Source organism: Camelus ferus, chromosome 2 (assembly GCF_009834535.1).
Source record: "Camelus ferus isolate YT-003-E chromosome 2, BCGSAC_Cfer_1.0, whole genome shotgun sequence".
Classification (NCBI taxonomy): Eukaryota; Metazoa; Chordata; class Mammalia; order Artiodactyla; family Camelidae; genus Camelus; species Camelus ferus.
The window spans coordinates 38,311,713-38,327,531 of NC_045697.1; the positions used below are offsets into that span (position 1 = coordinate 38,311,713).

The following is a 15,819-nucleotide window of genomic DNA, read 5'->3' on the forward strand; positions in this document are numbered from 1 at the left end:
GAGCTATAAATTAGTTAGTACATCCATGCTTCTGTAATATGATTGTACCTTAGGTCAAGTCTCCATCCCTAAATTATCCCGGTCTTCACAATGGAAGTCTGATGTAACTTCCCTTGTCTCTATGGTCTTTATTTGCATTTTATTTCCCCTAAATAACACTTTAAATTAATTGAATATGTTATTAGTCTTCTGTAGAACATTAAGGACCGGTTTTTTAATTCCTTGGATATGAAGAAAATTATGTGTCTATATGTCTTCATTTTTTATATAGCAGTCAAGTAGTTCTGCATTTAAGGGGGAATATCAGGGCTTGAGATTACCTCTGTAATGTGGCTTAAGAGACATGTAGAGAATATAATGCAGTTCTCTCACGTCAGCTGAACTAATTTTTCATTTGAAAGGACCTTCAGGCCACTAGGATTTTTGACTTTTAAGACACCTTTAATCATTCTATATTTTCAGAATTGAAAACAGGAGCAGTCCCTACTTTCCACCTCATTTGTTCTAGGAAACCACACAAGGATATAGACTATTTTTTTCTCATGTGTTACAATGAAAAGATATATATTTTATCAAGGAATTAATATCAAATCACAGTTATGAATAATAGCACATTGTTAAAGACAAAGTGTAACTCTAAAACCCTGTAGGCAACTTAAAAAGAAAAATTAGATCCAAATCAAAACTGGAGACCACTGTCGTCTTATAAACTAGGAACCTGAGACACAGCCATTAAGTAGACATCCTATACCTTCACTCATACACCTAAGGGACATAGAAAGGAAATTAGCAGAACACTGTGTTTTTTTATCCAGCTTTTTGGGGGAGATAAACAAAGTTTTTGCTATAAATTTAATTCTCTGAACCATTCTCCGCAAGTCACTTAGCTGATTTTTAAAGGTGATTTTTCTTTTTCAAGAACAGCTTTAACTTCTTTTTGTTTTATTGAAATGTCAATTTTACCATAATAAAAAGGGGGTGTGATCAAAAACAATATCTTTTATATATTTTTATTTCAGGAAAACCCTGAATTTGATTTACATTTTGAAAAAATATATAAATGGGTTGCCAGCAGCACTGCTGAAAAGAATGCATTTATTTCATGCATTTGGAAATTGAATCAACGATATCTCCGGAAGAAAATTGATTTTGTCAATGTTAGCTCACAACTTTTGGAAGGTAAAGTTAAAATGTACATGTAAAGTCAACTGTATGTATAAGTGAATATATAATTTGGCATTGTTTAAAGTAATTAAAGCTCTGAATTATCTTTTTTGTAAAGGAATTATAAAATAATTTTTCTTATCACCTAAGTAATGCTTGTTTATTATAGACAATTGATGCATAAATTAAGTGAAAATCGCTTATAAACTAATCCTCCGAGGTAACTACTGTTAACATTTTGTTAGGTATTATTTAGTCTTTTTTCTATGCATATTGAAGTACTTTTTGTAAATAAAGAAATTTACATTGTTTCCTAACATATTTTTTCATATAATGTATCATGAACATTTTCCATGTTATTAAATACTTACCCCAACATTACTTTTAATGGCACCATAGTATTCCATTGTACTGGATATGCTATAATTTATTCAACTAATCATTTGTTTTTAATTTTCCAATCTTTGCTTATTTTAAACAATTCTGAGATGAATATCCTTGTAAGTGTATTTTTGTGTAGAGTGTAGGTGTAGTGGTTAAGAACACAACTCTGGAGTCAGACAGCCTGGGTTTAAATCCTGGCTTTGTCACTTACTAGCTATATGACCTTGGCTTACTCTGTGTTTCAGTTTCTCTTATCTCAGAAATAGAGATCATAATAATGTCAACTACATAGGATTGTTGTGAGCATTAAATTACTTAATAAATGAATACGATGAGAACAAAGCCATATATAGTAAGTACTCAGATATTAGCTGTTATTATTCTATTATCAGGATAAAGTCCTTAGACATGAAATTAACTAGAGTATTTTTGATCAGTATATTTTCAGGATATTACTAGGGATTATTTTGTGTTACAAGACAAACACTACTGTTAATTATTGAAACTGTACAATGAGATTTTTTTCTTTTAAAATTTCTTTTACAAAGACATACACACTGTAAGCCTGTGTGCCTTATGAATGCACTTTGTGTTATACTCCTTATCTCCAAGAAGGCAATCGAAGTAACAGCGGGTGGACAGCAGAGTTATTACTCCTCTTTATTGAGGGAAAAAACAGAGATTTGTCCTAAATTATATATTAGAAAGAAAACTTAGATTTGTCCTAAGTTGTGTATCAGCATTGAAAAAATAGAAGCTTCTGTTCTGTCAGGTTGAAACATCTGAAACTGCCAATGTTCAACCATTTTGACCTATAAAAATGACAATTTCAGATGCTTCAAACTATTCCTTGACTTAGTCACTTGCCTCTGTCCTTTCTCTATTTTGTTTTACTTATTCCTTTGCTGCTTGGCCATGCATCTTTCTCTCCTTAAATGTGGTGTTCTTTTCTATCACTTATTAATCAGTGAGCCCACTACTGGTTTCAGGCTTGATGCTTGGAACCGGCAGAGGCAAGTCACATCTGTCATGCCCTGTGCTCATCCCCAAAGTGGGGCTGGCCTTGTGTCAGAGCCCTCAGGGTTGCCATCTCACCAGCGTGATACCCCAGTGTCTTGGTGCTGGAGTATGTTAAGAGAATGACCTTTAAGAAATTTATGGTAATTTTCCATGCGTTGAAGAGTGGCTTACTCAGTTCTGAGTAGCTTTTATTTTTTTACCATTCAGTGTTGAACATTCTGATCAGTGAATGATTCATAAACTTTCTGGTCTGTTTTCAAATATTATGTATTTCCAGATGTTACTTACTGCCTAAATTGTATTTTAAACCATTGTTTCATTCAGTCAACAATATGGGAAAATACATACCCTACCTGTATTTATCACATTAAGGAATATTACCAAAATCAATGAGAAGAATACTGCTGTTTTTTGATAATGAAGTGACCAGCTTTGAGGGGGAAAATGACATTTAATTTTTCAGGGCCTAAAGAGAGTTGTAGACATTTTTATTTTTATAAATATTAACCCAATTGAGATCAGTTTTAAGGATATTGAGAAGATCCTTAAGGATCTCATTTTGAAAATCACTTTCTATAAAGCAGTAACTGTTGCTTTGGTTTAATGGAGTTCAGAGTGTACCTTTATTAATGTCTACAAATTTGTTTAATATTTTCCTGGATTTTAAAATCATGGCTGCTGATTCCCATTTTTTAAAACATGTCTCTAAGCTTTGGGTTATGTTAGAAAACAAACAAGAAATTATCACCATCTCCTTTTAAGAGCTAAGTAATCATTCAAGTAAGTAAAACTGTTCATTGGGAATGTTAGCAATGTCAACGTGCGTAGTTTTTATTGATGACAATTGAATGTTTGTGCTGATAATCAGGGCTTTTTGGCAGAATAAGGTTTTTAAAGCAGGACTTTGTTAGCAGTTGAAGTAGAGTGAAGTTTTTGTTTGGCCATGTCTTTTTTATTCTTGCAGCCAGATTTCAAAAAACCTTTGACTTGAGTCTTTAAAAGTCAGCTTCAACTGATATCTTGTGTGTGTGGTTTTTTTTTAAATTGTTTCAGTCTTGTCCTTTCTAACAATATTTTATGACTAATCCATTGTGAGGGAGTGTCCAATAAAGGTTTTGGGCCTTGAGCAAAAATAACTAGACTAAATGCATGAGTCACAACTGACCTAAAAATAATACCCAGGAAGTGATCTGTTTCCCAGTTTTCTCCTCCAAGGACTCATCAGAACTGTTTCTTAAAAGACTAAGAGAAAAGAGAAAAATAAATGTATTTTTAGTCACTGTCAGAAAATGAACAAGAAAAATGAACTCTGGAAATTTAGCTTCTTATGGATATTCCCACTTTGTAGTTATTTTTGACATTGTCTCTTAAACATTAATTTAGCATGAAGTTCAAATGAAATACAGGTAGTATTTTAAAATTTAAACCTGTATACATTTCTACCCAGCTAATATTCTTTGCTTACTTTCCTCTGCTTTTTTCATACCTTTTTACTCTCCAGAACTGCCTAAAGTTACAGAAGGTGCGTAACACCTTTTCTTCTTATTCTATTCCATATATTTTTATTACTTGCCATTGTTATGTATTGTTGGTTGCATATTTTATGAAATTGTGTACAGGGAAAAGTTTATTACTACAAAATCCATATGGTCATAAAAATTAATGATAGTATTCATGATTGGCTTCCTACGGACTGTTTTGTGGAAGAGCAAATACTTCTGAAGCAGTTACGATCATTGAAATATTTGTTTATTTTAAATATTTACTTGTGTGAGGAGCTGTACCGAATGATTTGGGCATTTCCTGCCCTCTAGTGACTAAGAAGCTGTCACACACGACAGTTTAACATGTCCACAGTGACTCTTTCAAAGGACAAGGAGCACAGAGATTCCTCTCTAAAGAACTTATATTTATATACTGTCATTTATAATTGCCTCTACCGAAAGTTTTAGCCCCCCTCCTTTTTTTCCTGTGATGTTATCTAAATCTGCCTAATCATCATTTGTAAGAGTAAGCATTTGTTATTTAAATTGGGTGGTTTTTGTTCTAGGACAAATTAACATATGTCAAGTCATGCTGAGTGTAACTATCCATTTTCATCCAAAATAATGAATATTTAAAACATCCAAAGTTTGTGACTTAAATCGTGTCCCATAAGCTGATGAAAATCAGTAACTTTATTTCAAAGTTTATTTAAGGGTAAAATTAGTTTTTTCATTTTACCTCTCTTAACTTCAGGATTTATAAGATCCCACATGCTGAGTGTATTCTCTCAAAAAATTGAAATGAAACACTTATCCAGAAAGCATCTCAAATTTGACCCCTTGGTCTTTTGTTACAAAGCAGGAAGACCATTTAAATTTTTGTAATTTCAAACAGCCATGTTGTTGTTGCACTTCTTAGTATACAGTTACTGAGAAGTTTCGGTTAACTTTTATTAATGCATGTGAAAAATTTTTAAACAAAAAAATGGAAAATCCAGTTAATATTTTCAGTGCCCAAAATAAATTGTGAATTGCAGGTGCATTTTTTATTTCAATTAAAAGTTATTTGGGGAAAAAACCCAAAATGTAACAAAGACAAAAAGAACAAAAATAACAAGAAAATGTTACCTGGAAAAAAAAGGAAAGCACATTGTTTTTCATGTGTCCTAAATTCATAATCATTGTTTTGTTAGAGCAACAACCATCTCAGGTAGGAAAAAAAAAAAAGATTAGGCTTGCTTCCATATGTTTTGTTTCTCGTTTTATATTTGTTTTATAGTTTAATTATGTTTTTGGAAATTGTGACTAAAGCCTATTTTAACACAAGTCAATGAGTTAGACTGCATGCTTTTTATTTGTTATAATAAACGTTATGTTAACACATGCAGTTCTTCATAAAAATAAGTTTTCTTCATCTATTTTGAATCATTCTTTCCAATTTTTCAGCCACTAAATGTGACCTGTGCTTAAAACTGACCTTACCTGTAAGTGCCATGCCAGTGTCCTTCCCACTTTTTTACTACTTTATTTTAAATTTTTACCCTCTAAGAATCTGTTCCAAGTGGAGAAAATCAGAGTGTGACAGGAGGCGATGAAGAAGCAGTGGATGAGTACCAAGAGTTAAATGCAAGAGAAGAGCAGGATATTGAAATAATGATGGAGGGCTGTGAATATGCAATTTCTAATGCCGAGGCCTTTGCAGAACGATTGTCCAGAGAGCTGCAGGTGCTCGATGGGGTAAGCCTTTCTTGTAATCTACGATTACTGATATGCAGTGGATTGAGGAGACTGGTGATGTTCACATTTTACTGCCTTAGCACTTAAGCCCATGCAGTGTGATTATTTCTGTCCTTCTCTGGTAGTGCATTACCAGCTGCTGTCAGTCTTTCACTGTTCTTATTCAAAAGACAGAACCATTCCTATTAAGCCAATGAAAGCAGATGGCAGAGGGTTCTGGATTTGGGGAGGTTCTTGATATGAAATGATGGAGGTGAAAGTAGCCAACCTGAAACCAACTTGGGGGTGGATTCCCGCAGCCTCTGAAACACCTCAGAATAGTTCAGTGCAAAAGAATAGCATTTTTGTGGTTTGAAAAAAAGATAGATACAAGTTAGAAAGAGAGAAATTGGGCTGAAATTAGTGAATACCCATAGAGAGCAGAATAGTGTGGTGAAAACAGGAGAGCCAAGGGAAGAAGAATGTTTGACTCCTCTGCTAAAATGTTTTGGAATGGGTCCTTTTCATTTGTACACACGTTTCTGAGTCTGTATCGAATTCTTTAGAAAGTAAAAAACACAAGTAGCACTCCGTTTGTAAGAAACATCTAAAATGAGAACATTTGGGTGGCTTTGTTTTGTTTAGACAAGGTAAGCATTTAAGAAAAGCCCTCAGGGAATAAGGAATATTTGCATTTTATACGAAGGATACAGTAGTTATGAGGTTGAACTCAGGTCCAGAGGTTACATGAATAGTCCAAGCTTCCAGGTTTATAAAACTTTCTGGAAGTAAAGCCTAGAAGAGACTTTAAGGCATTAAAGTGGAAATTGTCCTGAGTCGGTTCAGGCCCCAGCTCTCCTGCTTAAGATGTCAGTTGGTCTGAGCCCTGCTGACTTTACAGCTGGGCTGCTCTTACAGTTGTGTTATTATGAATGTATATAAAATAACACGTGTGAAATTACAGCATCACCCGTACAATGATATCCTTTTAATTCCTTGTCCAGATTTTTTCCTCATATCATGTTATCTGCCTTCCTAATGTGCCTTAGTGGTTTGCATTTTCTTTTCTAGTTGATACTGCATATGTGTTCCAAGTCATCATATTGCTTTGCAGTTTAATTTTGGATTTGAAAGCTTCCATATTTCAGGAAATTCAGAATCAATAGTCTAAATCATTTAGAAAACATTAATAAGGGATGGTGGTCTGTTACTGCTTTGCCTGAGGGGAAAATAGTAATCTCAAATGAAAGAGAAAAGAAAAAATACCTTAGAAGGAGCGATCTTATGGCCATTTGCTCTTCCACGTCCTATTAGTACAGATCATACCGCAGTTATCAATTAGTTCCATGTATCCTTCCGAGACTGGCATACTGCTGCTACTCTCTTGACTAAGGTATTAATATAGATGATTATGCTTTTATTTAGGGTTTTACATAAATATTACAAAGCATAGAAAAATTTTATAGCTGATAGAATTGGAAGAAGTGTCAGAGATGACATAGTCTAAAGCCACTCCATTACAGAAATGAGAGTATACCGTCACTGATGACACACTGTGGGGCAGAAATCTACTTGTTCAGGCCCCAGAAGTATACAGCACTGAGGCATGGTCCCTAAGCCTTGATATAGAAGAAGGTGTACCTTCTTGAAATACAGTGTAAAAAGTAGAATGTAAACACAAAGTGATAAATTAAAGTAGATGTGTAGATGTATATATCAGCCTTTGTTATCTTTGTCAAAGAGCTTTATCGGTAGTTCACCTTTGTACTTCTTTTATATATTTGCATAATACGGAGCATTACTTTTTTTTTTTTTTAACTTTGTAGGCCAACATCCAGTCAATCATGGCCTCTGAAAAGCAGGTGAACATCCTGATGAAGTTGCTGGATGAGGCGCTGAAGGAGGTGGATCAGATTGAATTGAAACTGAGCAGTTACGAGGAAATGCTCCAAAGTGTAAAAGAACAAATGGATCAGATCTCTGAAAGCAACCACCTGATTCATCTCAGTAACACTAATAATGTAAAACTCCTGTCTGAGATAGAGTTCCTTGTGGTAAGTGTGATTATAAATTACCAGCAACAACAACAACAAAAAGGCCTAATGAGAATATATAAAACCCATTTGTAAACATTTTCTAATTTCCTGAGGAGAGCAAGATATAAAATACTGTAAATCCAAAGACCTAGTCGTAGGATTGAGTAGCATCTTGCCTGTAAATTTCCCAAGATTATACATGCAAATGGTGTATTTATACATATTCCAGAACCACCTGGACTTGGCCAAAGGTCATATAAAGGCCCTTCAGGAAGGAGATCTTGCTTCTTCCAGGGGCATTGAGGCCTGCACCAATGCCGCAGATGCCCTTCTGCAGTGCATGAATGTGGCTCTTCGACCAGGTATGTTCATTAGCGACAATAAAACCTGCCCAAGAACCCTAGACTAAAGCCTATGACATAGTATAAAGCTTTTGACAAGACATACATGGGGCAAGTGGTTTAGGGTTACTTTATCAGCTATTCAAACACATTTCACTTATTCTCAAACATAATGTGCATTGACACTAAGAGCTTTTTCATTTCAGTTCCTTCTGATTAACCATCAATGACTGTAAGTTAACACCATGATTTTTCTTCAGTACCGTCCATAGAACATAACACAAAGTAGATGACATAAGGTTTTGCTAAACCAGTGGTTCCAAAACTTAAGCTTGCATCAGAATCACCTAGAGGTGATTCACCTTTTTAAAATACAGCTTGTCACGTGCCACCCCCAGAATCAGGAGGTCTGGGCTGAGGCCTTAGAGTCCACATTTCTAACAGTTCCCGGGTGATGCTGGGGCAAGATCAGGCTTTGAGAAACACTGTGCTATACTATGTTTCCCCCTTACCTTTCTTTTATGAAGCAAATGAATAAGCCATTAAAACTTAGGGTTCTTCAAAACTGAAGTATGGATACTGTTAGAAAGGTATTTATTAAGCATCAAGGAACTTTTTTAACCCATTAAAGAAGTCAAGAAATGTTATGATTTCAGGCCATGACATGCTTCTGGCAGTCAAACAGCAACAGCAGCGTTTCAGTGATTTGCGAGAGCATTTTGCCCGGAGACTGGCCAGTCACCTCAACAATGTTTTTGTTCAACAGGTAATTTTATTTTATTATTAATACTGACATGTTCCTGTAACTTGTTTATATAGTAGCTTAAATGTAAATTCCTACAAAAAATTTTAATGTGTTTAACTGGGATCACACTATATTCCTGCACACATGTATTTGATTTTAATATTTTTAAATATGCACATATTTGCTCATAGATGTATTTTGGGCTACAACAGCCTCCTTAGGAAGACAGTCTAGTTCCTTTTAGCTAAAACTCTGAGTTTTAAGGAACTTTGCTTACATATTGCACATTATCATTTAGAAGTTCTTATTTAAAAAAGTAAGTCCAGACTTGTGACATGTTTACTCTTTGGCCTATTTTTAGGTAAGAACTAGGACTTGACTCCATATTTTAAGTGTTCCATTGTCTCCGTATACTTATATACATGAAAAAATGAGTAACTCAATTGAAATTTTCAGTTGATTTAATCTTTTTCCCTTGAAAATTTTTTATTGAAATATAGTTGATTTACAATGTTTTGTTAGCCAGTTGATTTAATCTTATATAAACCCTTTGTCTGCATTTTTATATGAAAAAGGATGTTACAATTAAGGTTGTGGCAATGATATTAATATGATTAAGCAGACCTTGGAGAGATTTGAATAGAAAGCATTTTAATATCTGATGTAATAAATTAAGTTTCGTGTACTTTTCATCTCTTTTATTTTAATAGGGTTATTGGGCCAAAAAAATTGAGGGAAATTCTGTTCATCAAGAAGTGCTGTCTGAAATATTGGATTCTTATTTTGTTTTCACTTTGCAGTATTCTACAACAACTGTATTTACTATATTTTATTTCTGATCAGTTTACTCAGGCCCTCCTTCAGCTCTATAACAGGTCCTACTTTCTTTCGGTGCCTGTGAGTACATCAACTTTGGCTCCAGCTTCTCTGATTCTTTTTTTTTTTTTTAATAAAGTTTACTAAACCTAACAGTTGCAGAATCTTAATAGATTATAATTAACTGATATAAGCTACCTGTTAACCATATTCGTAGCAGTTTAATGTCCCATAACAAAAAATGTATTTTGGCCAGAAAGGCATTTAATCTCATTCTGCTTGCCTTTTGTTCTGTCATTCTTGCATTCACTCACTCCTTCATTTATTTAGAAATCGTTTTCCAAGTGATTAGAGATACATACCAGACATTTACTTGGACTAGATGAGAGGCTGATTCTCCCCTCAAGTAGCTCACAGTCTAGAGAAGGGAGATAGACAGATGCACTCAGGGAGGGTATATGTTATGATACTGGTACCCTGGGAGCATAAAGAAAGGCCACCCAACTAAGCATATGAAAGGGAAATTGGGAAGATTCTCTTAACGTTTCACTTGACTTGAAAAGCATAAAGAAAAAAGTAAATGTAGAAATCTAGGAAATATTAAAACACATTTTTCTTATGCTATTATTTCAATAATATCAATTTCTATACAATTCCTTAGTTTTTGAAAACAACTCTGTTCAGTGATGTTATCCATATTTGCAGCTGGTATTGAAAATACCAGTCAGTAAACAGAAGTCCTATCTGCACCCTTAATTGTTTGCTGTAACATGCTGTTATTCATGATTTTGCTTCTTTGCCTTATAAACTAATGGCTTTGTTTAAAGTCAGTGCTTCCCAGTTCTGAAAATCTGATATGTATTGTTACATGTGAGCAATGCACGTTGAAAACCAGAATGTTGCAACAACCTAGAATGTGCTGAAGAAGGTGGAGGATGATGTCCCAAGTACAGAAAAGTTTTTCTGTGTATTAAATTTAATGCGTCATATCATCTAACAAAAGAGGTGGGAAACTTGGGTATTTCTATTCCTGGTTGTGGGACAAAGTAGCTGGGAAAATGTGATTGCCATATTATGATACATGTCTTTGTCAATGATTGAATTTTCATTGTGTGCCTATTTTGTGCTCATTGTCATTCACATGTAAGAATAAGAAATGGTTCCCACCCTCAAGATGCTTGTGAAGAGGTGTTAAAACTAATGTGCTTAAAGCTCCACAGCGCTGTATACAGGATACCTTGGAGACATGTTCCGTTCCAGACTACAGTTAAGCGAGTATCTTGATAAAGCAAGTCACACAGATTTTTTGGTTTCCCAGTGCATATAAAAGTTATGTTTACTCTATACTATAGTCTGTTAAGTGTGCAATAGCTTTATGTCTAACAAAACAATGCACATGCCTTAATTTAAAAATACTATATTGCAGAAAAAAATGCTAACCATCATCTGAGTTTTCAGTGAGTCAGTCTTTTCGCTGCTGGAGGGTCTTGCCTCGATGTTGATGGCTGCTAAGGGATCAAGGTGGTAGTTGCTGAAGGTTAGGGTGGCTGTGGCAATTTTTTAAAATAAGACAACAATGAAGTTTACCATGACAGTTGACTCTTTGTTTTCAGTTTCTCTATAGCATGCGAGGCTGTCTGATAGCATTTTACCCACAGTAGAATTTCTTTCCAGATTGGAGTCAGTCCTCTCAAATCCTGCTGCTACTTTATCTACAAGATTTAGTAATAGTCTAAATCCTTTGTTGTCATTTCAGTAGTCTTCACAGCTCCTTGACCAGGAGTATGTAGATTCCATCTCAAGAAACCACTTTCTTTGCTTATCCATAAGAAGCAACTCCTCGTTCATTAAAATTATATCATGAGAATACAGCAATTCAGCCACATCTTCAAGCTCCACTTCTAATTCTAGTACTCTTGCTGTTTTACCATACCTGTAATTACTTCCTCTACTGAAGTCTTGAACTCCTCAAAGTCATCCATGAGAGTTGCAATCAGCTTCTTTCAAAACTCCAGTTAATGTTGATATTTTTACCTCTTCTCATGAATCACAAATGTTCTTGATGGCATCTGGAATGGTGAATCCTTTTCATAACGTTTTCAGTTGACTTTACCCAGATCCATCAGAGGAATTACTATCTGTGGCAGCCGTGGCCCTACAAAATGTTATTTCTTAAAGAATAAGACTTAAAAGTCAAAATGGCTCTTTGTCCATGGGCTGCAGAACAGATGCTGTGTTAGCAGCATGAAAACGACATTAATCTTGTAAATCTCCATCAGGGTTCTTGGGTGACCAGGTGCGTTGGCAGTGAGCAGTAACATTTTGAAAGGAGTATTTTTTCTGAGCAGTAGGTCTCAACAGTTTGTCTTAAAATATTGAGTAAACCATGTTGTAAACAGATGTGCTGTCATGCAGGCTTTGTTCTATGTTTAGAACACAGGCAGAAGAGATTTAGTTTAAATCTTAAGGGTGCTGCAATTTTCAGAATGGTAAATGAGCACTAGCTTCATCTTCAAGTCACCAGCTGCATTAGCCCCTAATGAGAGAGTCAGCCTGTCCTTTAAAGCTTTGATGCCAGTCATTGACTTCTCTCTAGCTATGAAGTCCTAAATGCATCTTTTTCCAATAGAAGGCTGTTTCATCTACATGGGAAATCCACTGTTTAGTGTAGCCACCATCATGAATTATCTCAGCTAGAGCTGGATAACTTGCTGCAGCTTCTCCATCAGTACTTGCTGCTTCACCTGACACTTTTTATGTTATGGAGACAGCTTCTTTCCTTAAACCTCATGAACCAACCTGGATAGCTTCAAACTTTTCTTCTGCATCTTCCTCACCTCTCTCGGCCTTCACAGAATTGAAGAGAGTTAGGGTGTTGTTCTGGATTAGGCTTTGACTTAAGGAAATGTGGCTGGTTTGATCTTCTGTTCAGACCACTAAAGCTTTCCCCACATCAGCAATAAGATTGTTTTGCTTTCTCATCATTCATGTGTTCACTGGAGTAGCACTTGTCATTTCCTTCAATAACTTTTCCTTTGCATGCACAACGTGTCTGTTGGCACAAGGTGCCTAGCTTTCGGCCTGTCTTGGCTTTCCATCTGCCATCCTCACCAAACTTAATCATTTCTAGCTTTTGATTTAAAGTGAAGACATGTGACTCTTCCTTTCACTCGAACACTTAGAGGCCATTATCAGGATATTAACGGACCTACTTTTATTGTTTTGTCTCAAGGAGTAGGGAGGCCCAAGGAGAGGGAGGGAAATGGGAACAGCTGGTGAGTAGAGCAGTCAGAACATACATATTTATCAATTAAGTTCACCATCTTATATGGGCACGGTTTGTGGTACCCAAAAACAATTACAATAGTAACATCAAAGATCACCATAACAAATATAATAATAATGAAAAAGTTTGAGATATTGTAGGAATTACCAAAATGTGACACAGAGACATGCTGTGAGCAAATGCTGTTAGAAAAATGGTGCCAGTAGACTTGTTTGACACACAGTTGCTACAAAACTGCAATTTGTAAAAAAAAAAAAATTGCTGTATCTGCAAAGCACAATAAAGCAAAGCTCAATGAAATGAGATATGCTTGTATATTGAATTGCTAATTGTATGACCACATATACATTGTACACGTATGTATAAGTGCTAAAGAGGTTTAATCAAAAGTGAGCTTACTGAGGATTTAATTAGTCAGATAGGGCATCATGGATGAAGACAAGACTTGAACAGCATTTATGCAATGCAGTTCACAGCAAATGTTTAGATACCATAATATTATAACTACTGTATGGAAGAATCCAGTGGAAATAGCCTAATGATCACAACATAACAGTGATTTAAGAGCATTAATTCCCAATCTTTATAAAATTCACACATCAATAAGATTAAATAAAATTTAGAGACTGACCAAGTCACCAATTTATTTTACCAAGTAAAAACCTTAAAAAAAAAAAGCAACCATCTACTTTCACTATCTTTTTATTTTTTTAATGACATTTGGCACTAAAAGAAAAGGAAGAATATAATTTCAGACTTTCAAAATTAATGCATTTACCTTTATGAGAAACTTGCTCCCATTCTTTCTTGTTTTCTTAGTGCTGGAGGCCAGTGAGAACGTCTTCACATTTGGGAATCACTCACTGACCCAGAGCGTGCTCTCTGTGGTGCAATTTATAGTAATACTTCCATTATCTTAATGAAACTTGAAATGCATTCTTATTTAACATTCATTTCTTACTGTAACATAATATGAAAGTAATGTTTTTAACAATTGGCTAGAATCTTTCGGCTCTTTTAGATCTTCCATGCCTAGCTTCCACTGAAATGACAGGCTCTTCCCTATAATTTGTACATTTACTGGGGATTCATGTATCTAGAAAGATATTCACCTGGGAGAATCAGGCCAGTTACACTAATTAGGATTCTGATGTTGAAAGCAGACAGTCAAATTAAGGCTAATAAAATTGAGAAATATTTGCAAAAGGAGTACGTCCTTTTAAAAATTCTTTTGGTTGTTTATTGAAAGGTTTGTCTTGAAAGAATAACTGTTCTCTGCCCTTTTCCCTCCTTTTGTTCTTAGAGACCTGATGATTCCTCCTGTGTGACCTGAGCAAATCACTTAACTCTTTGAGTTTTAGTTTGTTCTTCTAGAAAGTAAGGTTATTGGATTAGATGATCAACCAAGTCTATATTCTCTAAAACAAAAGTCAGGATGCCATCATTATCTCAGGCTGTTTGAAAACTTACTAATTTATGTATTAAGTCATGTCAAGGATTAAAGTTACTCATTTAACAAATTAATGGAAAAATTTTAATTAGATTATTATTAGGGGTTATCCAGAAAGCCCAGGTTACAGTCATCTGTAGTCCCTCCTAGTTCAGAAAGTCTATATCATACATATTTTCATCTGTTGTTTTAAACATTGTCAACTCTAATGGAAATACCATAGATGTAGACAATTTGTTTTGAATGACTTCCCTCTTTGGTGTGTTTCTTAATACGGTTTGTATCATGATATTTATTTGTTTAGTAAATTGTAAAATGGTATGTGGTAGGAGGGGCAAGCTTGATTAGAATATTCATTCTCAATTCCTTCAGGAGACGAAATGAGCAGTTGATTTATCAGAGAGCCGTTCTTGTGTGTTTATGACTATTTTATGGTAGTGGTGTTCAGTTGATATACACAAGATGATAAAAGAAGACAAGTGCTTGGTTCTTATTTTTCTGTGTTCTGTTGGTTTTGCTTGGCGGTATTTGATCATTGCTTATAATTTTTCGTTACAACAATGTTCCTTTATACTGTCAGTGATACCTATTTATTTACTTATTTACTCTCTCTAGGGTCATGATCAGAGTTCAACTCTTGCTCAACACTCTGTTGAACTGACTTTACCTAATCATCATCCATTTCATAGAGACTTGCTCCGATATGCCAAGCTGATGGAGTGGCTAAAGAGCACCGATTATGGAAAATATGAGGGACTAACAAAGGTATGGACTTGATGTCAGGTACTCACTGAGTATAGAGCACAATCTTTTAGAATCAAGAGGTCATGTGTTCAGTTCCCCAAATGCCATTTGAGATACTGTATATTCTTAGCAAAACAGAGAATAATTGAATTTCTAAGTGCTTATTAGCCAGGGAGAACATTTATATTGTTTACTTGGATGGAGAAGAGCTACATTTTAAACTTCAATAAATATAGTATTAGGCCATGCTGAAACATCATTCAGTTTAGGTAAATGCTATAATTATTTCCTGAGTTTCTTTATGTGCAATATAGAAGCTAGGGAGTATGAAGATGTTGTAAGTGAGGTATTTATTTGCCATCTAAAAATTTATAATCTGTTCTTTTAAGTGAGTGCAATGTGCGTCTTTATTAAGCAAGCATTCCGCTGTTACAGGCACACAAAAACATGGGTATTTCTGTTCCCGATTCTGGGACAAACTAGCTAGGAAAACTTGATTACCGTATCATGGTACATCTCTTTGTCAAACACCAAATTTTCATTGCGGCCTATTTTATACTCACTGTCATATGTAAGACTAAGAAATGGCTCCCTACAAGACCCTACTTCCAAAGAGTTTTAAGTCTGACTGGG

At 35.0% G+C, this 15,819-nt stretch overlaps 1 protein-coding gene across 10 annotated transcripts in view; it reads left to right on the plus strand.

Moving 5' to 3' along the window:
• Window positions 1-15,819, plus strand: part of EXOC1 (exocyst complex component 1) — a 45,560-nt gene that overhangs the window by 7,140 nt on the left and 22,601 nt on the right. For 4 of the 10 annotated variants that reach the window (XM_032497916.1, XM_032497924.1, XM_032497910.1 and 1 more), the window contains exons 4-11: window positions 1,020-1,179; window positions 4,070-4,090; window positions 5,602-5,789; window positions 7,595-7,822; window positions 8,034-8,166; window positions 8,802-8,911; window positions 9,734-9,787; window positions 15,058-15,207. In XM_032497916.1, coding sequence (XP_032353807.1) covers window positions 1,020-1,179; window positions 4,070-4,090; window positions 5,602-5,789; window positions 7,595-7,822; window positions 8,034-8,166; window positions 8,802-8,911; window positions 9,734-9,787; window positions 15,058-15,207 — 1,044 coding nt within the window. The remainder of the gene's footprint in view (window positions 1-1,019; window positions 1,180-4,069; window positions 4,091-5,601; window positions 5,790-7,594; window positions 7,823-8,033; window positions 8,167-8,801; window positions 8,912-9,733; window positions 9,788-15,057; window positions 15,208-15,819) is intronic. The other 6 variants (XM_032497938.1, XM_006177333.3, XM_006177334.3 and 3 more) reach the window with 3 other exon arrangements.